Here is a 25,792-nt window from a genome sequence, read left to right as displayed (position 1 = left end):
GATTTCCAGCTTTAAGATGATACAGCAAGAATCAAATGGAAGGATGGTAGGCCAAAGGGAATGTAGGAAAAAGGTCTTGCACAGCATGTGCTGTCAAAAAAGACTTAAGTGAGCTAACTGGATAAGGTGAGGTTTGATTTGATTTTGTGATATAAAATCTGAGAGGAAAAGCATAAAAAGCAGACAAATTATTTTACTGCCTTGATTATTGCATCCCCACTCCCCGGCCCCTAGATTGCTTTGTTCTATTTTTCACAACCACAAGCCCTAAATAAACACCAGAATCCTCACTAATTATGTACGTCAAGGTGCTTTGAGAACTGCTTGGCAGTCAAATATATTCCATGGTGTCCTAAAAGCTGTGTTCCACGGTCACTCCCTCCCCATAATTGTAGGGTGAGGACAGGGGTAAGTCTTCAGGGTCTTATTTTTGGTGAACTACACCATTTGTGCAATGACATCTTGCAGTCCTCTGTCATCTTCCTTTCCTGGGTCCCAAACAGATTTCTAAGCTTTACCAGTAGTGCTGCTTGATAGGAATTTCAGAGAAATTCCTCAAAAGTGTGTAGAGACATTCCTTGTCACAGAATCACAGAATAGTTGAGGTTGGAAGGGACCTTTGGAGACCACCTAGTCCAACCTCCTGCCCAGACACCTGGAGCAGGTGACACAGGAATGTGTCCAGGTGGGGTTGGAATGTCCCCAGAGAGGGAGACTCCAGGCCCTCCCTGGGCAGCTGTTCCAGGGTTCTGCCACCCTCAATGTACAGAAATTCTTCCTCCTTTTGAGGTGGAACTTCTTGTGTTTAGTTTGTGTCCATTGCTCCTTATCTGTTGCTGGGCACCACTGAAAAGAGCCTGGCACTGTCCCCTTGGCACCCTTTGAGATATTTACGTGCATTTATGAGATCTGCTCTCAGTCTTCTCTCTTTGAAGCACATCAGTTTAGCAAACTGTGGTACAGAATTTCCCTCTGTAGGCACTGGGGAAGAAGGAAGACCATCTTCTCTGTTCTTCTGATCAGCTGCAACCCTATCCTCACTTTGCTTAACACACTCTCTGGTGGCTTGTCTTGTCTAGTTTTGAATTATTCATACAGTCAGACTTCAGCATCAGATAAAAGAGCAGCAATTTCCTGGGACAAAATTTTGGGAAATATTTCCATATTAAACAGCAATTAGTGAGAATAAATGAGGAATCTATAAACTGATCAATTACTCGATCATATCCTTGCTTTACTTAGGAAGCAGTTCCTTGAGGCTTTGTTCTTTTCTCACTGCCAATTGTGTAATTATTGAGCAACTCTAACTGGAGTCACCCCAGAGTAAAACTGACTTCCGTGAGAGCTGAAGGAAGCAAACTCTCCAAGAAAAGCAAGCAGCAGTCAGGCCTTAGCTAGAATATTTCTGCCCCTTAGCCAAGAGACAGCAAATTTTGGTGCCTTGTAGGTCAGGTTTCCTCTCTCACAGCAGGATACAGAGGTGCTGACTTGGGTGTTTCCTTAGGGTAATGTGTCTATTTAAAGAACATACAGACACTTGCTGATCACCACAAGTGTGGTTATAAACAGCACACAGTCAATTCCCCTCTGCAGAAACACCACAGCCTTGTCCCAAGGAGCAGATGCTTCGGTGGCCTTTTTCTTTAGGACACTGACAAAACCAAGAGGCAGCTGTGTGGACACATCCAGCACCCCTTTCTCTCCCCCACCCCTGACTGTGAATGGGGGAAACCTTTGCCCAGGGCTGTGACCCCGTGGTGTGGAAAAGCATCTGGATCATTAAGCTTGGCTTTTATAAATCTGGGCTCAGTTTCACAAAGGCTGCTCAGAAAGCTCAGACAGAGGCAAGAGCTTCAAGCCACAGAGTATCCTTAACGATTTTGTGTGTGTGGTTGCTGCTTGGGATTTTTAACTTTTCGATGAAGAATTTTATCATGGGTGTGATGCATCATGTGCAAACCATTAACTCCTCTCACCATAGCTGTACATTTTCAAATACAATGGAGCTCTTTATTAAAGCACTTAAAAATAGCGTTCTGGTGCCAAAGGTTATCCAGTTTTCTGCTGCAGAGCATGTCAGCAGCTCTTTGACAGTTTGCAGTGCATGGCAGTGATTTATTTGTGAAATTCCTAGAGAGCAGGGGCAAGCTGTGTAGAAGCCCTGATGCATCAAATTCAATGATGTGTGATAAAAGATGTAATAGCTGATAACACAAACGTATTGAGGAGGTCACAAAGAACATGCTCTCACTCTGCAGAGCTGTGAGACCTAAGGACAAGAGGATGAGAATCATTGCTGCAAAGCTCACGTGGTGTTTTAATGTGGCCAGGGAGGGCCTTGACAGATTGGTGGGAGGAGGAAGACGCTGGCATGTTTATTGACACATTTATTGACACACAACAAGGGACAGGGACCCCTACCTGTCTGCACAGCTCCACTCTGGATGGGAGCTGGAGCTGATCCTAGCACAGAACCCTGGGCAGACCCTGATGCAGGATTCTGGTAGTGCCAGCTCCTCACGGTCTCAAGTCACCACTGTCCTATTGCTTTCTATTGGTACAGGACATGAGCTGCTTTCAACAATTTTAACCTAGCCTCAGATTTACACCAGCTGAAAACCTGGCTCCAAGCAGGCTGTGAGGGAATTTCCTTGACTTTTCTCCCCCTTCCCTTTAGAAATAAATTACTGCTGCATGTTTTCCATTTTCCTATAGGTTTTCTATCCAATGATCCAAACACTCCAAAATAAACACATACATTTCCTTCCCTGGTACTCTGTGTCAGGATCTATTTAGCTGCCTCTGCAGGAGCAAGCAATCCTAAAAATCCCAACACTGGTGTTAAACAGAAGTTTCTTTTATTTTTAGAACTATCTAAAGGTGTTACATCTTAGCAATACTTCCTGCTGTGTTCACACGTCCCATCCCTGGCAGTGTCCAAGGCCAGGTTGGATGAGGCTCTGAGCAACCTGGTCTGGTGGAGGGTGTCTGTGCCCATGGCAGTGGTTGGAACTGGATGGGCTTTAAGGTCCCTTCCAACCCAAACCATTCTGTGATTTTAAGATTCTAGGATGATTCTTGCAGTGCTTCCAGATGTATTTCCTAGGGCTGCACACTGTTGTGGACTTATTAATCCCCATTAGACACACTTTGCTGTAATTTATTCTAATTCAAGTCTGGAGTAAAGGCAGCCACTCCCAGAAAATTCTGCGTGTGTAAGCTGCTGAATGGACAGTGGAGTCTCCTGAAATGAAGCTGAATGAAAACTGAATTACTGCACAGCAAAGCACAGCCTGCAACCTCGAGTACTGGGAGCTTTTCTTGACATGAAATTCTAGCCCTGAAGTGTGTGTGTGTGTGTGTGTGTGTGTGTGTGTGTGTGTGTGTGTGAGGAAGCAGGTAACCAAACTGCTGCTGCTGCAAAGAGACATTGTTTCTTCCTGTGTTTGTTTAGTTATTATCGTAGTAACAACCAAAAGCATAAACTAAGAACCAAAAAAAAAAAAAAAATCTGGTTGATATAAGATACATATTAATACATATAATTTATTTAGGCTGGCCCCAAGTGTAGAGTGAGGACAGCAGACCAGGATGGGAAGGGGCAAGAGTAGTGTGGGCCCTCTTTTTTATTTTTGCCCATGGCTCTGGCAGCATGTGGAAGCTGCTGTGCTGAGTAGCGCTTGGTTATTTGGAATACAGATGGTTAATCTGGCTGGCACTGGCCATACCCAGAAGCTACCACTGTCCACTGCCTCCTTGTGCCTGGGCAGCAACAAGAATGGCCAGTTCAGCTCACCAGAGGCTGTGTCCTCCTTACACACCTCTGTCTCCCACTGCAGGGATGGAAGAGTCCTCTCTGCCTCTGGCCACGTATTTGAGTTCCAAAACTTAGTTCCAAATGTAACATTGTGAAGGCCAAATCTGGCTGCAAGAGGGTTCTTTCATATCATTCTACTCACACTTCACTCCTTTATGTTGGTGAAGGGTCTGGCTGCAGGGGTTGTCCCTGACCATTTACCACCCACCAGAATGTGTTATGTGACCAAGAGGAATGAGTACAAAATTTGTATTCAAGTTTCGTTTCAGTTCACAGAATGATCTGCTCAGAGACCAGATGTGTTTTAAGCTCCTCATGCCTGGCAATGTGGGCATGTGCTTGCCCCTCTCCCTGTGTAAAATCCCATTTTACATTTAGTGGCCTTGCATATATGCCCTGCCCACACATATTTAGCCACTGGTGTGCATGAACACAGAAGTCATAAGGCGCAAGAAATCCAGTCTTGCATTACTGGAACGTGCCAGAAATGCTACTCCATGGGCCATATTTTAGCTTTTGGGACAGCAGCGAATGAGAATCACTGACAGGTCATGAAGGTACCCCAGCAAGAGACATGGACATCTTCATGGAAGGGGCAGCACCCCATTTTCCATGGGAAAGGCCACATAAGATGAGCCCAGCATGTTCCCTCTGCATTCAGGGATCCCAGCAGGAATTAATACAGTACTGTGCTAACCAGCCTTCTGATGGCAAATAACTGCATCCAGGTGATGCCCTGATGGAGAAACATGGATTTGCCACCTGGAGTTTTCTGTGTGGAACTGGTGATTTCAATTTTAACTACTTGCTTGCTCCAAAGCCAGTTCCCTGAACTGCAAGCTTGCATGCCTTGGCTTTTCAGGCTCCAAGCTTTGATAGGTCTGTGGATCACTGAAGTCAGAAGCTTCCAGCCTTCCCTAAATCTTCAAATAGTTCAATATCTCCAAAGAATAATTTTCCTAGTCTGGTTCATAGTCCCCAAACAGCTGATGCCCAGGCACAGCACTCAGTGAAAAGGGCTACCATGGGATTCTGCTTTGAGTTTCCCAGGAGAGCAGGGGAAATACATCCTGTCCAAGAAAAACGTGAGCTGCTACTGCTGCTGGAACATTTTTTATTTCTTCGAAAAATATTGGCTCTCCATGCCTTGTCCTGAGCTGTAGCAACATACTCAGCTTAACAGGTCTAGGCAAAATAGGCAAAGGGCTGTTGAGGTGGAAAAAGGAACGTCGTTTCTAAAGTGCTGACAAGAATCTTCTTTTTTTCCCCCTGAAGTAAAAATTCAGTGGTAAAAGTCTTGGAAAGAAAATATTTCTTTTTCTTTTCTTTTTTTTTTTTCTCTTTATGAACCATTTTAATATTTTTCCATGTGTTTCTGATCATCTCAGGGCAATGTATAGTTTTTCCAAACTCCAGAGAGGTGAAGCTCTTGGTAAGGTAGAAAGGAGCTCGATTCCAAAGATTTTAATAACTCCAAGGGATGCCTGCAGAGGCCAGTGATGCTGAAGAGCAGACAGTGCTAATATGCAAGGTCAGGCACAAACAAGTGGCAGTAATACCATTATTTGGTAGCAGGACTGAGCTCTAGGCTATGCAAAAAGACAAAATCAAACCAGTTTTTACTTTGGGCTTGCCCTCAGCCTGGATCAGCCTCACACACGGATTGCTCTCACCTGCTTTGAGGCAGGATGGACTTAGCTGGAACCCAAGGGTTTGCTCTGAGCCCTCCCTGCCTGAGAGCACACACTCTGCCAAGGCACCAGTTCTCCTCCTCACTGGAAGAAAGAGCCACAAAACTCACGGGGAGAGCATCAGGGAGCAGCTGATCCTGGTGTGACACAGAAACATGGGATGGAGGCAGGTTATGCTGCAACCCCTCTGCTCTTCCACACTGTCTCAGGTAGCAGAGATCTACTAAAATCCTTCTTCCATGTGTTCGTTTTAGGGAGCAGAGGGATGGTGGACTTCCACTGTGCCTAATGCCCTCTTTTCCTCCCCACAAGATGGTCCTCACTCCCCTGAGGGACCCAGCAGCCCTGCACCCTCAGTTTTGGGTGCTGAGCTGCTGGTGCCAATAATGGAAAAGAGGCATCGAATCACTTGGTTTAGAGAGGCAGTTTGGACACCCCACTGATTTTTTCCAAACATTTCTGGGCCTCATTGGGATGAAACCCATTAACTTCAGTGGGCTTTGGATGATTTCCTACATACACAAAAGTTGAAAAATCGTGCTTTAAAAGAAATGCTGAAGTTAAATAGGGAAATTTTAACGATTCTCTTTGTATTTTAATTTGGTGGCTGTATGCTGACAATATAATTAGAGAGATGCTATGTTAATTAATGCCAGATGACATTAGTGGGATGGCAAAAGCATCCAGTTTTGTAAAGAATAGTTCACAGTTGAACTGTTCCTTTTTCCCCACCCCATTTTTAGTAAAGAACTATATTAAAAAAGTCAGAGACAGCTGAATTAAACCAAAATTCAAACCATTCACAAATACCGTGTATCTTTAGCATGTTATTTTCAAGCCAAATCTAATGCTATTGCAGAAAAATACATTAGCCATGTTTTCTTTAGTGCCTACATATTTAAAAAAAGAATGAAGGTTTGCAGGACCTTGTGCTATTCTTGTGCTTAAAGTGGGTAGTGGCCAACCAAGTTGCTACTGAAGCCAAGGGAGCAGGACCTAGACTTGTGATTTACATAGCTGAGGGTTTGAAATGTAATTTTTGGTTTAGTGTTTGTGAATTTCTTGGGGTCCATCAGATAATTTGAAAGAGGTTTGCACTGATGGGGCAACACACAAAGTTCAGCATGAGCCCATACATGCTGTATTTATTTTCTGGGTGAAACTTCAATAATCTTCAATCTATACATGTAAAATTACTGGAGCCCCCTATACCACTACAGAAAATTCGACAGGGCATAAAAGTCACCATCTCATGAAAACTATAGCCTTTATTTAATGTAAACTCACAAATTGCACATGTAGATGTATTTATCTGTGGATGCAAATATTTATATATATAAGTTCACTGTATACTGTCAGATAAATGTCTTGTAGATCCTGTCTTGAGAAGAGTTAGTGAGTTAAAAGTCTTGGGGAATATAATTGTATCCTGCTGTGTCAGCAGACAAAAAATTGCTAGCACATTTTACTGTTCTAAATAGAACTTATAAAAAAATCTTCTGTAGGTGATCTCAATGAGAGCAGCAGAAGGAAGCTGGCAGGACTTCCTTAAAAATCTCAGTTTTCCTGAGGGGAGAAGAGGAAAAGGTAAAGCCTGAAGGCTGGCAGATCCCAAACGACCTCTGGCTAAACCCAGGGAAGCATCACTGTGTGGCCAGGATTGAATCCATGCTGATGCCTGTCTGGCAATGTAGGTATCACTACCACCCTTGGCCTATCTAAAAAAAAAAATTCCTAATTCACAGCAGGCAAACCTGAAGTTGCACAAAACCACTTACCTTTCTGTGTTAACACTACACTGGCTTTGCATCTGCTTTGCATAGGGTCCAATGCCAGGAAAAGCCACAGGAAAATGAACTCTTGTCCCAGCTTGTCTGATGCTCTCTGTTAACAGGGAAAGCTTACTATTCATCCCCAGGCTGGAGCTGAATTTCACATGTCCTGCCCCCCCAGCCCACAACTCCTGACAGGTGAGGAATGCTCCTATACTCTCAAAATGAAAATGTCACAGAATGTATTGTATCATGTTTAGGAACAGGCAAATCTGAGTGCTGTAAATGTGGGATTATACCTGGCCTAGTGCTTGGTATCATAAGGGAGGCTTCTTGTTGGAGTAAAGAGCTGTGACTGGTGTTGCCCTCAATGTTCCATATCCATGGAGGATCCAGAAGACAGGGACTGGAATATTGTATTGAAAATACGTTTTAACTTAACAGAAGTATTTAGCTGCAGCACACTGAAGTGTTCTGGGATCTGAGGGTCCTGGCATGTGTTCAGAATTCTCTGTGCAAATTACACCAAAGAAACAATCGCTAAAATGAAGATGGTAACTCATAGAAAAAAATCCACAGAATCTAAGAGGTTTTCCATCACTTGTGCTGATTATCACCAGTTTCCATATCAATGCAGTGAATGGGCTGGCACTTAATGTTCTTGATCAGCTCATTTATTTGATTTTGTTTTCAAACCACTCCACATATGAGCACGAGAAGATATTTCTAAATTGAATGCAAATACAGCAGAAAGCAATTTCATAATAGATATTTATAAACAAAATCTGTGCGTAAAAAAAGCCACTTTGCATTCTGCTCTTTCCAGAATCCTAACAATTCATTTTCCCTCCACATGACATGCAAAAGGATTGTTTGCAGATTTCACTGAGATGCTATGGAGATAGGACAGCACAAGCTGTCATCAGGACCTGAAGTTTTCATGGAGAAGGTTCTGCCAACAGCAGCTGCTCTCTGGATACTCTCTGATCCCAGCTGTGGCTGCGTGGGTTCGGGGTTTCCCACATCCCAAGTTTGTGGTTTTACCACCAGGCTACTTGTTCTTTGAAAGCAAGTCTGACTTTTGGGTTTTACATCTGCTCATGTGAGGCAGCCTAATTAATAACCCTGATTTGTGAGATGATCTCATGTTATTCTGTCACATGGATTTTTGTGAGTTTTTTTTAAATTTTTATTGTGGCTGTTGGGAAACAACCTAATAACCTTTAACACAAAAATTACTAGGTTACCGACACCTAAATTTGTGGGAGAAGTGAAATGGGGATCGTAAAGAATTTCCTATCCCTGGCAGTGCCCAAGGCCAGGTTGGATGGGGTTTGGAGCACCCTGGGGTAGTAGAAGGTGTCCCTGCCATGGCAGGGGGACGGAATGAGATGATCTTTAGGGTCCTTTGCAATTCAGGCTATTCTGTGATTCTGTATTTCAGTTACAGGGAGTTACAGTTTTAGCCTTTTAATAGGAAACCACGATGGTTTACGATGCATCTGTCAACTTGTTTAAAGACCCCAAGCACCTTGTTTATTAACTTTTATTCAGAGCTAATAAGCAAACCTTGCATTTTATTTTGAAAGCTGCCCAACTTTATTTGGTTTGGGTGTCGCAGCAGTTGTACAAAGCCTCTGCTGACATTTCCATGACAGATAAAATTGCTCTTTGTGTGTAACCAGGCACTGTGTCCGGGCAGTCCCCTCAGGATGAGCCTGTCCCCAACCTTGCAGTGGCTCTTGTGCCTCTTCCCCTCCAGGGTCCCCATGGGCAGTGAGGGAAGGGGGAAACACTGAGGAAATGCTGGAATTGTGCACATTTCCCTTTGCCGCCCTTGAGCGTGTGCTTCCCGGGCAGACTCTTCCCAAATGTCTCCTCCAAGCCTTTCCCTGCTCCCAAAGCCGCATCCTCTGGCCCCATTGAACCCCACAATGGGTCAGGCTGAAGGGACCTCAGTGGGGCACCTGGTGCCACCTCCCTGCTCCAGCAGGGCCATCCCAGAGCACAGGATTGTGTCCAGATAGCTCTGGAATATCCCCGGTGAAGGAAATTCCCAGGTGGAACCCCCTGGGCTCAGTCCCTGCCCGTGGCTCTGGTGCCATTGCTGGGCCCTGCTCGGAGCCCTCCCTGCACACAGGGACACCCAGGGCTGAGGGCTCCTCTCGAGGCTGAACAGCCCCAGATCCCTCAGCCTTTCAAGTCCCTAAAATCATCTCCGCAGCTCCCGCTCCAGGAGCTCCACGTGTCCCTCATCCTGAAGATCCCAGGAGTGGATTCGGGAGTGGCCGGACTCAGTCTCGAACCCGCGGCCCGGCGCTCGGCAGAGCGAGGGAGGTGCCGGCGCTGCCGCAAGGGGCGCTGGAGCGCCGAGCGCATCGATCGCGGCCGTCCATCCGTGCATCGGTGCTCGGCTCCCTGGGCAGCGCCCGCCCAGCCCTGCCCGTCCCCCGCCATTTCGCACCGGGACGGGAAGGGAAGGGACGCGGAGCGGGAAGGGAAAGGAGAGGAAAGGAAGGGACGCGACGCGACGCGGGCACGGCGGGTGCCGGGAGCTCCCGCGGCACAGCCAGCCAGGTACCGCCTATCCCCACCCCGCCGAGCCGGGGCGACCCTCTTCCTTCCTTCCTTCCTTCCCCGCTTTCCCTTCGAGGTGGGAAGCGCAGCCGGCGCCCCCCTCCTCCCCGGTCGCCGTTCCCTCCTCCCGTTCCCGTTCCCCTCTCCTTTCCCGCACCCCCGCTGCTTCCGCCGGCATCCCCCGGAGCCGCATTCCCGGTCCTTCCCGGCGGGAGGGGACAGGTGGCCAACGCCCTGCGGGACCCGGCGTTCGCCCGAGACATCCCCCACCCCTCCCTGAGCCTTCATGGATTATGTATTTTGCTCCCCCACCCCTTCTCCCAAATCCCTAAACCCGGAAAGTTGGGGCGGCGCGGGCGCGGCGCTGGCGGGGGCAGAGGGAGCCGGGGCGGGGCGGGCGATGCCCCGGAGCCGCGGGGGTCCCGCAGGCACGGCTCGCCCGGCGATTAAAATGGAATAAAAGCCACCCTAAACTGTGTGGGGGAAGCCGCCGGGGGAAGCCGTGCTCGCCCCGTCTCCTGTCCGGGCACGGGAGGCGCGTTCCCGGCTCTGAGCTTCATCCCGAGGGGAGCTGGGACTCTCCGGGAAACCCGGGCGGGCTCCGGGAGGCACCAGGAGGAAGCAGCGGGGAACTAAATCCCTGCACGGATTAATTCCCTGCACGAAATACTCTTTTGGCCTTTCCCGGAATCCAGTGCCTTTTTAATTTATGTAGTGTATTTTTTATTTTATTTTATTTTTTTTACTTATTTCGTGTTCTTTTAATCCCGTGTGTGACCGCTGCCTGTCGGCCGAGTGCCCGCTCTGCATTCCCTGTGTGTGTAACATTGGAGGAGCAGCATTCCCTCATCCCGTTTTGTCTTGTCTTGCAGGGAGGGAGCTGCTTCCCGGTAATAGTAGAGGATCCTGACGCTGAATGAGAAGGCACCGGCAGCATCCTCGTTAGTGGGAGCCCAGCTCTGCTTAATGTTGGTTTCTTTGTCATCAGGTCTGCTAAAAAATGACAGAGTATAAACTTGTGGTGGTTGGAGCTGGTGGTGTAGGCAAGAGCGCCTTGACAATACAGCTAATCCAGAATCACTTTGTGGATGAATATGACCCCACAATAGAGGTAAACACTTTCATCACATACTTTTTGTGAGGGGAGATTATCAGTTAATAATGGTGCTTGTTTGCTTTGCTTACCACAAGGACAGGGCTTTATAGTAAAAAGAGCTCAGAGATAATGGTCTGCATTGGAGACTGAATTGCTGTGCTTGGGTGTGGAATAGCAACTGCAGTAAAAAATTACCAGTTTTGATCAATTAATAGCGTGGTGTTAATTGCCATGTATCCTTGGGCAGTTTGGATGCTAAGATCTTCATGATAAAGTATTTGCAAACTCACTTGAAAATGGTTGGTGCAACTCTTTGTAGCTTTGTGCAACCTCTTAAATGGGACATTTTTCCTCTGATAAGAAGGAAAATTAGTGGTTGTGAAATGTGTGTGCCAACCTTTCTCAGCTCCTATCACTGGGATCTTTTTTCACACACAGTGAAAAATGTGTCGTGGTATGTTACAGTGAATGAAGCAAAAATTGGAGCCTGTTTTGTTTTATTTTTTCTCTGTTTAAACACACCAGTGCGGGTTTCCCTATCCAGAGAAAATGTTATAGGATAGCTTCTGGAATGGGTTCTTTGAAATACATGGCTCAGTACCTCAAAGTTTGAAATTGTATTCAAGCTTTCAAAGTTGTGCTGTTTTAAAGGTTTATAATGAGCAGGCAAGCTCTGCCTTTTAAATGTAAGAAAAATACTGGTGTTGTCTGAAATCTCGTGTGGATCGTTGCATTTAACAACCTCAGACTCTATAAAAGGAGAAATGACACCATAACTTAGCCCAGGTTTTTATGTTCCCAGCACTGAAGCTCTGTATCTCATGACTTCCTTTATATATTTATCCAGCAAGGCACTTCAAGGCTCACTTGAAGGAATCACAAGGGTTGAAATCTGGGCTTAAAATGGAGACTTGGGAAGTGTGTAGGTAGTAATTTTCAGGGAGACACAAGCAAGAGGAGCCAGTGCCCCGAGGTGGCACAAATTTAGTGAAGGCTTGAGCCCAAACAGAGATGTGTTGACTTGGGGTTGTTTCATGTGCCTGTGTGTCTTTTTGTCTGTCTCTTGCATGGCCAAATAGCATCTTGCTTGCAGAAAGGTTTTGTGGCTAGACCTGTGCAGAAAACTCTGACTTACACCAGCAGAGCAGCTCTTTCAGTGACTAAGATACGGAATCTTACAACAACTCCAAACACTCTTTAAAATCACACAAAACTCGCTGAGAGGAACAAGCCAAATGGGGTTTTACTTTTTCCTGCAAAAGGACTTTGGAGGCTGTTGGTCTTTGATGCTTGTTCATAATTACCTGGGTTTCTATTAGGTTAGAGGTGTGTTTAAGCACTGCAGAAGGTGCTGTGCAGGTTCCATCTTATAAGTTGTCACTGTGTAAACAATTTAGGAACACAGAAACTTAAATGCAAGTATTCCTGGAGTGCTTGAGGGATTTTGCTCTTGAACCAGCTGAGTGATTTGAAGGACATTAAATGCATTTTAAATGTAAAATAACACAACGAAAATACAGTTCCTTATAGAATGAACCTGAAAATCCCAGAACTGTGTCTTTTATTCATGGAATCATAGACCCATTTGGGTTGGAGGGGACTTTAAAGATCATCTTGTTCCCATGGGCAGGGACGCCTTCCACTAGACCAGTGTGCTCCAAGTCCTGTCCAACCTGTCCTTGGCCATTTCCAGGGATGGGGCAGCCACAAACTCAGTGCTCTGGTCCAGAATCCATTTGTTCTTCTTCAGGAATGACACCAAATTGACTGGTTATTAAGCGACCTTTATAGGTTTTGCCAGCATTCACAGCTTGTCACATGCAGCAGCAACATTCATTTCTGCTGCTTTTTCAAGTTCTTGTCTACTAGATCCTATTCTTATCTTGTAAATTCTGTGACCCCGAGGATGGAAACTGTATCTTCCTCCTCCTGGTAACTGGCCTTGTGTGTGCTCACATGTGGGTAAGCAGTAATCCAGTGCCAGCAAGGGAAGGCTGTGATTTGGAGTGGCAGACAAAAATAAAAATTGTGTTTAAATGCTCCAGTTCATGCTTGGGCAGAATCCCACTTGGTTGAGAAGGGTTGGTGATGCTTCCTGTGTAGGTGCAGTTGTGATGCTGATCAAAGAACAATGGCTGTGGGGTGGGTTTTAGGCAGTGTGAGGAGATAAGGGTAAAACTGCCTTGACTGGTAAATAATTAGGATAGTTCAGTAGTGTCACTGCTGTTGTTTGCCACTGACTACTGTTTCTTTCATTGCCATACAGCAGAATACTCCTTTTCCCTGCAGATAATCAAGCTAAATAATTTGGGGTAAGATAGAGAAGATAGTTTAGTGTTTGTTGTCTATGGTACATTTCATAACTCTACAGTTACTGAATAACTCTCAATATTTCCTGTGATTAACAGAATGAAACTCCACACTTTTAAAATTCTCATGTTGTGAAGACATGGTATGGTGCATCAGAGGAAAAGCCACACTAATTAGTTAATCACAAGTGCCTTTACGGTGTTAATTTTGCTGCTGTATTTTGGTGGAATAAACCTAATGATTCAACAAAGAGCCTAGTTGGAAAACGTCGAGTTTCAGGGCCTGCCTTGAGTGTTTTATTACTTAAATCTGAGCACAGCAGATGGCAGGGCAGGGGGAGGACTGAAAATGAGTGTTTGGGTGGCTGCAGTTGTTCAGATATCGATGCTTTATGTGTGTTTCACAGTCCAGTGCTTTATTTGAAGGAGATGTCCGAGCAAGGATTTATAGCCAAGTAATTTTAAGTGTTTTATTTTAAATTAAATGTGTAGCAACCATTGTAAATCTGACCTGAGCAGTTGGGGCACTGCCCTCTACCGGCCGAGGTTGAGTAAATCTTTAATTGTGATCACTTGGATTTCTTCAATTTTTAAATCTTTTACACTTTCAGGACATTTCAGCATTAAATATGTGCTGTCTTTTAAACGTCCCACAGCAAGAGCAGCTTTCCTAGCTGCTTGTCAGAGGTTTTGAAATTGGATTAGCCAAATCCCTCGGCTGATTTAGGAATACTGATATTTAAGTCCGTGTTCTTAAATGACCTGTGCCCTCGTGAAACAAGCACCAATATTTAGTAATAGCTTAGTCTCAGCAGCTGTGATATTTTAGCATTAAATCTTTGGTATAATGGAGTTTTGTGGAGTAATAATTACTTGCCTAGATGGGATTTATTAAGCACTGGGGGTTTTTTTAGCTAAATTCCGTATGTAGTGTAAAGCTGAGCTTTCATATCACGTTTTCTTATCAGTGCTTGTAAGCAGATGGAATTATCACTCTTTTAAAATATTTCTTGCTGTTTTTTATGGCTTGGAAAAGGCCAATAAAAGCAGGTTAAGTGATCAGTGAAATTTTTTAAAGTTACTGTATACTGGGGAAAAACTGGAATTTCCTATTTGAAGCTGGGTAGGAATCAGGAATTAATCTTCTAGTTTGCATTTTGTTTTTACTTAATAGTGTCAAATGTGATTTCAGGCTTGATGTTTTGCAAGGAGGAGGAGAAAGAAGGCCAGAAATCAAATTTTTTTTAATTTCACTTGTCTGGAAATCATAAGCTTCAATTTTTCTCTCCTGCATCTTTCTTTTCATTCTGCTTCAAATCCCCTCGCTAGGTATTCACAATGATTTTTCTCCCTAGAAGTGGCAAAGCAACTTAGCACCTCAAAATACTAAATTTTGTATCTGTGCTGTGCTTTGTGCTGGTGCATCTTGGCTGCTGCTGCTAACATGGTAGGCAGTTCTAAAAGTGATTTTCTTTTCTCCTAAAAATGATGTTCTTTGATGAAAATTGCTTAGAGCTTTTGTTTACAGCTCAGTTGAGGGGAATTTCTTTCCCTTTGAAGTCCTTAAGATGGAAAGGAATAGTACAGGCTTTTCAAGAACTGCTTTTCATATTTTTGAACTAGCAGTCAAATTGCAAGAAGAGAAAATGCAAGCTTTGTAAATGTGTCTGGTGTCATGATAGAAGATCTGCTAGGACTGTGATAAAGGTATCCTAGGACATGGGGGATCTGCTCGTGAATAGAAGTGTTGGAATGAAGATGCATCCTTAGGTTTTGGGGTTTTTCTGTAATTTTTTTTTTTTCTCTTTAAGCAGCAACATAGAATATTTATTTTAGAACACGTTGAAGCTTGTGTGTTTCTCAGGTGTATCAATATTTAAACATGGCTTATAAGTTTCTGAAGTGACTTAGCCACTTCTTACCTGGACACTAAATTCGCACTTCTGGGAAACAAATAGTCCCAAAATCTTGTTGGAGGCAAACTTTTAAGGTAAACAGTAAATATTGTTTTACCTGATATCATGAGCCTGGATTTAACAGTAAATGTGATATTCCAGAGTTGGTTTAGTTTAAAATATGGTTTTTTTCACAATTCTTTCCTGCTTTTTTTTTAGCATGAGCAACAGGAAAGAAGAGAGTCTTTTGTAAAATTACAAGTGGATAGAAAGTGCCTGGGAGTAGGTGTACTGTGCCCAAAAATGGGTACAAAGGAAGAAAGGTTGTTCTGAATTCACCTTGCAGCTGGCTGGATCTGCAATTTTGATTCCTTAGCTTAGGTTTGTTCCTGTGTAGTGTCAGAACAGCAGCAATGATTTGTTAATCTCTGGCTGAGGAAGCTGAAAGGTGATAGCAGGAGTTTGTCTTCATACCTGTTATTTGTTACAGGAGCTGCTTACTGGGAATAATTCACAGTGCTGGTTGATGACACCTTTTCCAAACTCATTGCCATGGCTTTATTTCAAACACAGAGGTGTTTATAGGAGTTACTGGGCATGTAATGCTCACCTTCTTACTGCTAAAGCTGTGTACTCACAGAGGCCTGCCAGCAAAACAGGGATGTAATAAAATCTAGCTGGTGAGACATTGTACAGATTTTAGCCACTTGAGTCAGTGACCTGAAAGCTTTGATAGCATTGAAATAATTTGTCCTGACATCTCTGTGAACCAGCCCATCAGGGTTTTAATATGGTTCTCTTGGTCTGTCCTGGCTGAAAAGCTTGACTTTCAAATATATCAGCTCAACTTGGATAACTTAATAGCAGATACCATTATACATACCTGCTCCAGCATACAAAACAGATTTCCTGTCCCAAACACTGAAGGCTTTTTATTCTTCACTCCCTTTTCAGTGGCAAAGATTTTTGGAGTTGTCTTACCTGTGTGTTCTTTTTGGTTTATTATTTTGTGCATTCTTGTAGCACAGAATGAGGGACAAATTGTAGTTGAAAAAATTAGTAGATTGAACAAGCTTAAGCACAGTCAAACTTTTTCAGTCATTCTTACTGCTGGTAAGTAATTTGATTATCTCCAGATTTACTGATGTTCAAAACCTTACCTATTTGTGGTTAACCAAGGTTTATTTTTTTTTCTAGGATTCCTACAGGAAGCAAGTAGTAATTGATGGAGAAACCTGTCTCTTGGATATTCTTGATACAGCAGGTCAAGAAGAATACAGTGCAATGAGGGACCAGTATATGAGAACAGGGGAAGGCTTCTTGTGTGTGTTTGCCATAAACAATACAAAGTCTTTTGAAGATATTCACCATTATAGGTGTGTATATGAAGAGATAATCCAGCTCTTTTATTAGGTGGACAGGGGGCTTGTTTTCCTCTGGATGATACAGTGATCTCTCATGAAATAGGGAAAATATGAAAATTAACAAGATTGCAACTGAATTGTGCATCTGTTATCTAGAATTTTGGGTAATCTGAAATCTGCCTCGTTCATAAATGAGGTGTAAATTATTGTGATTTAGTATTCTGAGTCAAGATTTACCCAAAAATAAAATCTGTCCATTCCATTGATAAAATAATTTGCTAAAATAGAAAAACTGAAGCTGTTGTAATTGTACAGACAATAATGTCAGTTGCTGGTTTTGTTTGGGGCTGGAGGGAGAAATACTTGGGAAATATTGTGAGAAGAATAATCTGTGTGAGCCTTGATGCCTGAGAAGGACAGACACACAAAACTAGAGCTCCAAAATGACAGTAAAAAACAACCTGTTATTAATTTCTTCATATTATCTTCTTTTAAATAATTAGTTAAGAATTCCAACTCATGCTTTCTTTATCAACTACACTAATTTAGAAATAGAAGCTGTCTCTGGTGATGACCATAGCAGATCATTTATAACTTAGTACCTTTACCTTTCTGATACCCTGAATTGTCCCTGGGTATTCTATTAGAAGCCAAAGATCACTGAGTTCATCAGCATCAGCCTAAGGTTAGTCCTAAACATGTGTTAATCTATCCACAGTTAGCTATAATGATAATTACAATAATAACAACAATTATAATAATATCACAAACAGGTTTCCTGTGGGTTTAGAGGAGGAAGGGAAAAAGGCAAGAAAGATCTTACTGTAAGGGGAAGAAGGAACATAGAGGTTTTCATGAAGAATTTTTGGTTTTAAGGAGAGTTGCAGATTTGCATGAGAAGACCTTCACAGTTTATTTTAAAGAGTGTTGGGAGTTGAGTGCTGGAATTTCTTCTGTGCATTGACAGACCTGTGGGTGACATTCCAGGCTTGAAGCTGAACAATCATTAAGAGCTGGAAACAGTGTCTGTATTAATTAAGGAACACACTGTTAGATTATTTTGGAAGGCAAAAGTAATGAAATTAATGAGTTTTACTCAAGATTCTTCACAAGAACATCTAACATCTTTCAAGATGCTTTGTTACTAGTGCTTGAAAGGACTCTTAAAATTTCTTTCTGTAGAGAGCCTGACCAGTGGTCTTCAAAGTTTTAAACCCCCCTAAGTGCAGATTTTTTTAATGCTATCTTTAATTAAAGAATAAAATAAAATCACAACCTCCCCCCAAAACCAAACCAAAATCAATACACCAGACATGGAGCTTTTGGCAGTATTTTGGCCAAAATGAATTGAGTATTATGAGAGTTGAATATTAGAGGTAAGTATTAAGCTTAACAAGCTCTGATATTATTCTGGTATTAGCTGGTCAAAAGTAAAAAAAACAAACAAAAAAGTAAAAAAACAAACAAAAAGCAGCAAAAAAACCACCCCAGTGTAATGGCATTAACATCTCTAGTAGCTTGTAAGACTTTTTGTTTATTGGTTGCTTGGTTTGTTTTTTATTTAGTAAGATGCTAAACTTGATTTGGATTGGTCAATTGGTCAATTTATTTTTTAGTGGCTTCCCACAGTGCATGTGCAATAGATAAAGAATGGTGTTTAATTCTGTTTATTTAATGTTTTAGCTGTTTTAAAATCTACCATATAAACTATTAATATTAATACTTGTTAAACGTAATCTTTTCTTTTCTTTGTTTTTAGGGAACAAATAAAGAGAGTTAAAGACTCAGAAGATGTCCCAATGGTGCTAGTAGGAAACAAATGTGATTTGCCTTCCAGAACAGTAGACACAAAACAAGCTCAGGATTTAGCAAGAAGTTATGGAATTCCTTTCATTGAAACATCAGCAAAGACAAGACAGGTAAAGCTCAGAACTTCCCAGTTGCAAAGGTGGAGCTCTCACCTGAATTACCATAATGTTAATTATTCCAGGCATTGACATTTGCTTAGTCACATCAATGGATGCATTTCTGCAGATTGGAAATCCTTGGGGTGTTTCTTCTTCCTGTCAACTTGCTTATAATTGTTAATTGTTTATTGATGAGTGATTGATTGGCTTCAAGTGGGGCAGACTCAGAGTGAGACCTGGCCTGCTGTTGATCTTCTCTATCAGGTGGTGCAGGATTCTTAATCTTGTGAGAGGTTTTAATAGAATAAAAGCACTTCTGCTTAGAGGTGAAATGCTTTTTTTCTCTCAGCAAGAGGATTAAATAGACAAACAGCTAATTAGTTTATTCTGGTTTAAGTGTTTTCATGAATATCAAAGGAATTTTTCCTTTAGGCATTGATTCTCTAACCAGGGGGACATGCTTGATACACCTAAGCAATTGACCTTAAGGCTATTTATGAAATTCCTGATTTTTTTTTTTTGGTGTAAAATTATACTTTTCCTAAGACTTGAGAGCTCACTGTTGGTTTATTGTGGCTCACTGATCCTTCCAGTGCCTCTCTTGGGCTGTGTGAGGACACAGAGTGGCACATCTGAGCTTTCAGGAGAAGAGAAACTCTATGGATAGAGGTGGGACTGGTTCAGTACTTCTGAAAGAAAGCAATCTTGAAAAATGCTGGTTGGTGGTTTCTCTTTTAAGAGCGAAGATTCTACTGTCAGTACAAATTAGATCAGGCCTAAGTGGCTCCTGCTCTGCATAGTCAGAAGTGTTACGTGCAGGTTGTGAAGCAGGAATTCAGGAGGTAAATAAGGGCAGAATGCTGCAGTTTGAGCAACTGCACAGAATTTCTGTAGAGATCCAGTTACATCACTTGGCAGAATTTCCTCATAGCTTGTAAGGTATTTTTGGATCTGAGAAATGAATATTTTATTAGTGCAAACTTGTTCCACCGACCCAAGTTTTTGACAAGTTGAAACCTGGGCTAATTAGTAAAACTTCACAGAGCAATGCTAACTTCTGTTAACAAAGAAAGTCTCTGTCAGGTAGGATTAAAAAAACCAAAGCAGAATTACCAGACTTGAATGACAGAATAAATTAGGCCACATGAGTGCCCTGAAGAAAGGGGCATTAAAAGTGAACTGAATAATGACAATGGCTTTGTTTGGAAGGTGCTGTATTAGTGGCTGTCATGGAGATAGGAGGGTGAAAAAAAAACCTCTGAAATTGCATTTAATATTTGAAACACCAACATCTAGGTTTTACTTTGTTCAGTCTGTCTTATGCAGCATCAGGCTTTGTTGGGGAAATATTTCTTTTGCTTAGCCACTTCTATTAAAAGGGATATTTTAAAATAAAGATGCCCAGTGAACTGTTTAGAATCTGTTGGATTCAAAAAGTTGGCACCACTAGGGATGGCTGCTGATTGTTTCCCAGTGCTGTTCAGAGCATGTTGTGCTATGAAATTCCTTCATAGGATGCCATGTAAATAAAATATTTTTGAGAAAGGCATTGGAGAAAGAACTGGAATTTAGTTATGGCAAGAGGATCTAAATATTAGTGTATGTGATTGTGTGTACCTTTTGTGTATCTGCATAGAATGATTTTTCAGTCACACTGTCCATATATATAAACATATAGATACATACACACATTCTTCAAAAGTCATTTTAAATTAGGAGAGTCAAAGTATTTTGTGAGCTGCATATGGCCCATGGGCTATAGTTTTATTCACTCTTTGTGGAAAAGTCAGTATAAAAATAAAACTCTGGTGCTCTCTGTCCTCATGGAGAACTTCCAAGTATGAACAGATGCAGCTGGTGATCTTCTAGGCTCTCTGAGAAAGTAGGAACTTTCTTTTCCATTCCTGTCCTCACCTTCCACCACATGGAAACATCATCACTAATGCCCTGCTGAAAGGCACAATTTTCCTGCCTCTGCCCTTTCCTATGCCCAGTTCTCTGAGCTGGAGCTCAGAGAGAATCAGAAATGTATCTGCAGAAGGAAACTGGGAAGGTGGAAATGGGAGGGAGTTGTCAGAATCGACTTTTCTTGATTGTCAAGACAGTTTTTTTAAAAGGATGGCGTTGCATGCTCATGCAGGATGATGCCTCAGTTCAATTAAGTTTTTAAGATTTTCAAAAATAGATAGGCAAAGACAGAAAAGAGAAGAAAATCGAAATGAAATACAGAAATAAGTTGTTCTAGAAATTAGTATGTTTGGATTCTGACTGAGAATAGAGATGTAAACTTCAACTCACAGCAAGAAAATTGTGTTTTAAGCCAAATCCGTCTGAATTTTCAAATTAATAATTGAATTCATCAGTGAAACCTCGCCTTAGTGGGCCCTACAACTTGGGCATAAGGCTACAGATTATTACTACTTTCAGTTAGACCACTGACCAAAATCAGTATAATGTAATTTATGAAAAATAGTGATAGTCCTGTTTCTGAATGTAAGCAAGGGGCAGTACTGGTGGTTTTGTAAGGCCATGAGCATTTACTCATCCTTCCACAATCCTTATGGAGCAAGGAGATGAATGGCTTAGGTTTATTTTGATTGTTGATTTTGCTTTTCTCTGTTTGACATAAGCTTTATATTCAGGTTTTTCCCTGTCTACATGAGCATGTAGCTCCCAATATTATCAATAATATCAATGAGAGATGAGGGACAAACTTGATTTATCCCCACCAAGGCTTCACCTGCCATTCTTTATTGGCTTCTCCTTGCCTGGGAATTCCACAGGGCAAAGCTGTAAGGCTGTAGCCCCAATATTGTTTGACTGTATGGCTTTGTTTCCCTTGGAACATTTCAGCTTTGCTGCTGATACTGAATTGAAAATTGCTGGTATTGGTATTGAAAAGCAGATGAATGAGCATTATTGCAAGCATAGTAAAGGGTTTCCCAAAGTTTGAGGTCTCATTATTTAGAATATATGCTTCAACACACTTTTGGAGTGTGTAATGAAGAAGTTGACCTAAATCACCAGAATGCTGTTAAAAAAGCATTTTGGATATTTCAGTTGTTGATGTACAGTGGGTTAGGCCCCAGCCTTGTGATCAAACTAAATTGAGAACCTGTGACTGGTGTGGTGAAGTAACTGGGGTAGTATTTACAGAAATTCACTACTACATCTCAGTTAAAATTCATGGCCAACTGAAAACTTAGTTTGCTTGAACCATTTTTTAAGGGTTTGTCATATCTGTTCAATGATATTGTATCACTCCGAGCCATCTTTAATCTAGTTCCTGTGTAAAAGGAGCCTTCATCTTAAAGTTTTGTTTTCAGTGAGTTTTAACTTGGTCAGACTTTTTACACTGGGGGTTGAATTTTTTTATGTCACTTGTCTGTTGTAAGTTGGAACTTTTCTGGAAAAGCTTAGTCCTCCTCCAAGGACAAAGCTCCAGGGGAATAAAATTTTGGTTGCTTTTAGGAGATCAGCTGTGATCAAGTGTTTAAGGATGGGCACAGAACAATTTTGAGTTGTCAGGACTAACTTTCATTAGGTTTCTTTAAGTGCTACAGAAGTAGAACTTGTGAAAATTCCTGTTGGGGATACTTTGGTCTGTGTTTGAAACAGCCTTTCTTTGCACATGGTCATATTTTGAATGGAATGTTTGGCTGTCATTCAGGAGGCAAAAGCACCTCAAAAACATTGCTTCAAGGTCTTGGGTTCCTTGAGCTGTTTAGATTTTGAAGTTTTTAATAACTACTGAAGGGTATTTTTGCTTCCAGCTCTGACAGCTAAAAGAACTGGTTAGTCCCATTTTATATAATGGTCATTGCTTACTGAAGGAAAAAAATACTAGAGAGTCTTAAATTGGTATTAAAATTATTTAAGTTGGTAGGATTGGCATCTAGGGTTTTAAAATGTCACCTTGTGCTAATGATGTAAACAAATATGTGCTTGTACAGATTTTCTTTCAGAATAATCTCTTTGAGCAAGGTTCATAAGTCTATTCTTGGTGGTGGCAGTAATAGCAATTTCTTTTCTCACTCTGTCTCTCCATCTCTCTGCATTGCTAAAGCAAATTACAGCTCGTGTTGGTGATGGGAAAGTTGGCAATAAATGTTGGCTCAACCATTGTTACCTAATTTTTCATGTGAAAGCTCTGTAATCAAATTACATCTTTCTGCTGCAAAACAGTAGATTTGCAAAAATGTTGATTCTTGTACAGCCTGTGCTTTGGCACATAGCAGCTGATCAATCTTTAATTCAGAAAGAAACTTCCATTCCTTCCAGAAAAGCATGAAAGTATGAGCTTTACTTGGTTTTTGCCCGTTTTAGTGGCTTTCTTTACATTTTGCAACCTGTCAGACCTGGAATGTAAGACTTGTCCATACTTCACTACATCCTAAGAGGGCACGTTATGTATATACAGGGAACTACAATCCAATAAATAAATCTAATTCATTTAATGTTCAAATTGAAGAGGCTGTAGTTGAGAAGAACCCTCAGATAAGCAACAGTGTGTTAAAAATAAGTGTTCAATGTGATAACCTGTGGCACAGGTCATGCAAAATGACCCAGTAAATCTGGCAGTAAATGCTGGCTGGCTTCTGTTATTCAGTGCATAATACAAAGATGAAATGGGGAGAGAATTCATGGGAAATCTGCCACATAAAAAGCCCAGACTGACCATTGGTAGTAATAAAGCTTTGGGCCTTAAGTGGTTGTGCTGCTTACCACGACCATCAGTGTGTTCTGGTTTTATTTTCAAATGATGAGTTTGGATTAAATTAACAGCCCTGTTGATCTAATTGAGGAGACGAGTACTGAGATTGATAGTAAGGCAGAGGACAGAGAGATTTGCTCTCCCCTTCAAAAGCTGCAGTGGAACATTTTTCATCTTGTTCTAATAAGAACATCCTCACAGATTGATCTAAATCCTTAAATTTATGCACAGGTACACTAATTTTGAAATACTATAACTTCGAACTGGTGCTGTATTTCTTTATATTGTATTTGGTTAAAGATGTCTTCAGTCTCCATACTTTTTTTTTTAAATACTTTTTTTGTCGTGTCATATCCAAGTTGCCTAAATGCAGAGCTGCAGAAAAGTAAGGTATAAGACCAGAGAAGTAAAACATGTAACTCTGTGTCATCCCTGGAACACGAGGAGCATTTCTGCAGCAGATTAAAATCTGAGCAGCTGAACTACACAATTTGTTTGCATTTAGATGTTGTGATGGGACCCTGCTGAGTCTGGCCCAGAGGAACAGATCAGGTGTGTCTTGTTGATGTAACAAAGCTTTTAAAGATGGCAATAATAAACATTTGCTGTCATGGCTCAGATACCACTTTTCCTAAATTTAATAGCACAGTGCTTGCTTTGTAAAGTTAGTAGCTTTAAAAACAACACTGCCTCAAATTGAGTGTTCTTAGAAAATTTTAATTCTTTATAACCACTTAGGAAATCACCTGGAAGGGCTTTTTTTAATACTTTATTAGCTTGATCACAGATTTTTGCAAAGTTCCCCTTCTTACCTGAAAAACAGAACATAAAAGGAGCTTGCTTTTCTTTGCCCAAACATGTTCTCACTTTGGCTCAAAACTGCAAGTGGGTGGTTTAACTATGTGTGTTCATAAGCACTCCCCAGTTCACAATCTAATAAGGTTTTGTGCCTCCTGCATGCATCCATGCCCACAGAAATATGGGAATAGATTCAGTAACACAAGCAGCATCATTTTCAGCAATGGAAGAAAGTAAGTAAGTGTTAATCTTTTTTTTAGGCTCAGTGTTACCATGCACAGAAGAAAAGCAGGGCTTGAAGCGTAGATATTCACAATAATTGGTAATCAATAAATGCTGAATTAAGTATTTATCAAGCAGCAAATGAGCAAGGCCAGCATTTTAGATACATACATGAAGCTCCATATACTTCTCTGAAGTAAAGCTCATAATTTCAATGGTTTTGTTGTGGTTTTTTCCCCTTCTGTGGGTGTCCCAGTTTGTCTCCATCATTAACAAAGCGATTTTTAAGGAGTTGTGTTTTACAATGCAGAGAGTGGAGGATGCTTTTTATACATTGGTGCGAGAGATCCGACAGTACAGAGTGAAAAAAATCAGCAAAGAAGAAAAGACTCCAGGGTGTGTGAAAATTAAAAAATGCCTTGTAATGTAACAGGGTAAGTTTGTCATGTACCAGGGTAAGCCTTGCAAATCAATTGCCAAATAAAACTGATTGAGGGTGTCTTGCCAATCAGACTTTTTGTGGCTAATCAATGACATGATCTCACATACAAAACCAATCACATTGAAGTGTCCTGAATATGGATTTGCTTTGTTTCGTGGTGTTTTGATAAATGGATTAACAAGAAGTCTTTATTGCATATTGAATTATACAGCTGGGAAACGGAGGCACAGTTCTGAGTGGGAAGAATTGAGGGGGGAAGGAGTTTTATTAGGAGTATACTGCAGATGCTGTTAAGTGAATGTTGGTTGAAGCTTCAGACTGATGAACTGAGGGGAGAAGATTATAATGCAAGTCTTCCTCAGATTCAGATATAGCAAGTTCCTAATCCAGCAAAACAGTATTTGACTGGTGTACAGGATTTTTTAATTCTCAGGCCCTTCCTTATGCCATGATATTTTTTTCCTTGTTTTTCCTCAGCTTAAAAATTTACCCTTACCATTTCGAGTGCTGTTTTTGTCAACTGTTATGCCATGAGTGATCCAGATTTGGACAAAATAAGGTTTCACCTTTTTTTGGCAGCCTTTACAAGAGGTGGGGGTGAAGGAGCACAGGAGGAGAAGAGGGGACTAAACCAAAGCCAACAAGAAGGCACCAAAAAACCCCAATACCTAAATTCTCACAAAATCTTTTTTTGTAATCTGTATATTCTACTGTAAGAAAAAAAGGACAGAAGAAACTGGTATGGAAGAAGTGCTTTGTCTAAATCACTTCCAGTGCTTTTTGAGCAAACCATCAGAGCAGCTCCTTGCAGATACTCCTATCCCATTAATTCTTTACCTCTTTCTGTACCAGTGCAGAGAGTGAGTTGTTACTCCTTATATACTTGTCCAAATGGAGGATGACCTGGAATTTTCCATTGTGTAAAAGAAAAATTAGTCATTTCGTTCATTCACTTCAGAATATGTGGCAGAGAAATAGCAGAATTTGGGTTGTATCCTCCAGACACTGTCACAGTGTGGGAATATTCTCCTCAGTGAGGGAGTTTTGTTTCTCTTTCTGGGGAAGAAATCTTGAGTTTTTACTAGATCTGATTAGGCTTGTTAGTCTCAGCTTTTAATTGATGAATGACTGCTCAGAGGTAATTATTTAGATTTTTTTTTTTTCCTAAAGAAAATGGTGGGGTCCACA

At 41.6% G+C, this 25,792-nt stretch overlaps 1 protein-coding gene and 1 long non-coding RNA gene across 3 annotated transcripts in view; both read left to right on the top strand.

Annotated features, from left to right (window-relative positions):
- The window catches only part of LOC148223529 (uncharacterized), a 47,652-nt gene extending 40,405 nt beyond the window's left edge, over window positions 1-7,247 (top strand). Inside the window, exon 5 of the long non-coding RNA XR_015803663.1 lies at window positions 7,014-7,247. This is a non-coding gene — a long non-coding RNA (uncharacterized LOC148223529). The remainder of the gene's footprint in view (window positions 1-7,013) is intronic.
- Window positions 7,248-9,680: 2,433 nt separating this feature from the next.
- KRAS (KRas proto-oncogene, GTPase) overlaps window positions 9,681-25,792 on the top strand; it is a 24,494-nt gene continuing 8,382 nt past the window's right edge. The window contains exons 1-4 of one of the 2 annotated variants that reach the window (XM_014889096.2): window positions 9,681-9,857; window positions 10,730-10,968; window positions 16,355-16,533; window positions 18,281-18,440. In XM_014889096.2, the coding sequence (XP_014744582.1) occupies window positions 10,858-10,968; window positions 16,355-16,533; window positions 18,281-18,440 (450 nt within the window). In that variant the 5' untranslated portion in view covers window positions 9,681-9,857; window positions 10,730-10,857. The remainder of the gene's footprint in view (window positions 9,858-10,729; window positions 10,969-16,354; window positions 16,534-18,280; window positions 18,441-25,792) is intronic. The other variant, XM_088164712.1, reaches the window with a different exon arrangement.

This window comes from Sturnus vulgaris, chromosome 5, assembly GCF_052056855.1.
Source record: "Sturnus vulgaris isolate bStuVul1 chromosome 5, bStuVul1.hap1, whole genome shotgun sequence".
Lineage (NCBI taxonomy): Eukaryota > Metazoa > Chordata > Aves > Passeriformes > Sturnidae > Sturnus > Sturnus vulgaris.
Note: the sequence above shows the minus strand (reverse complement) of the source record. Positions and strands in the feature narration are given on the sequence as shown.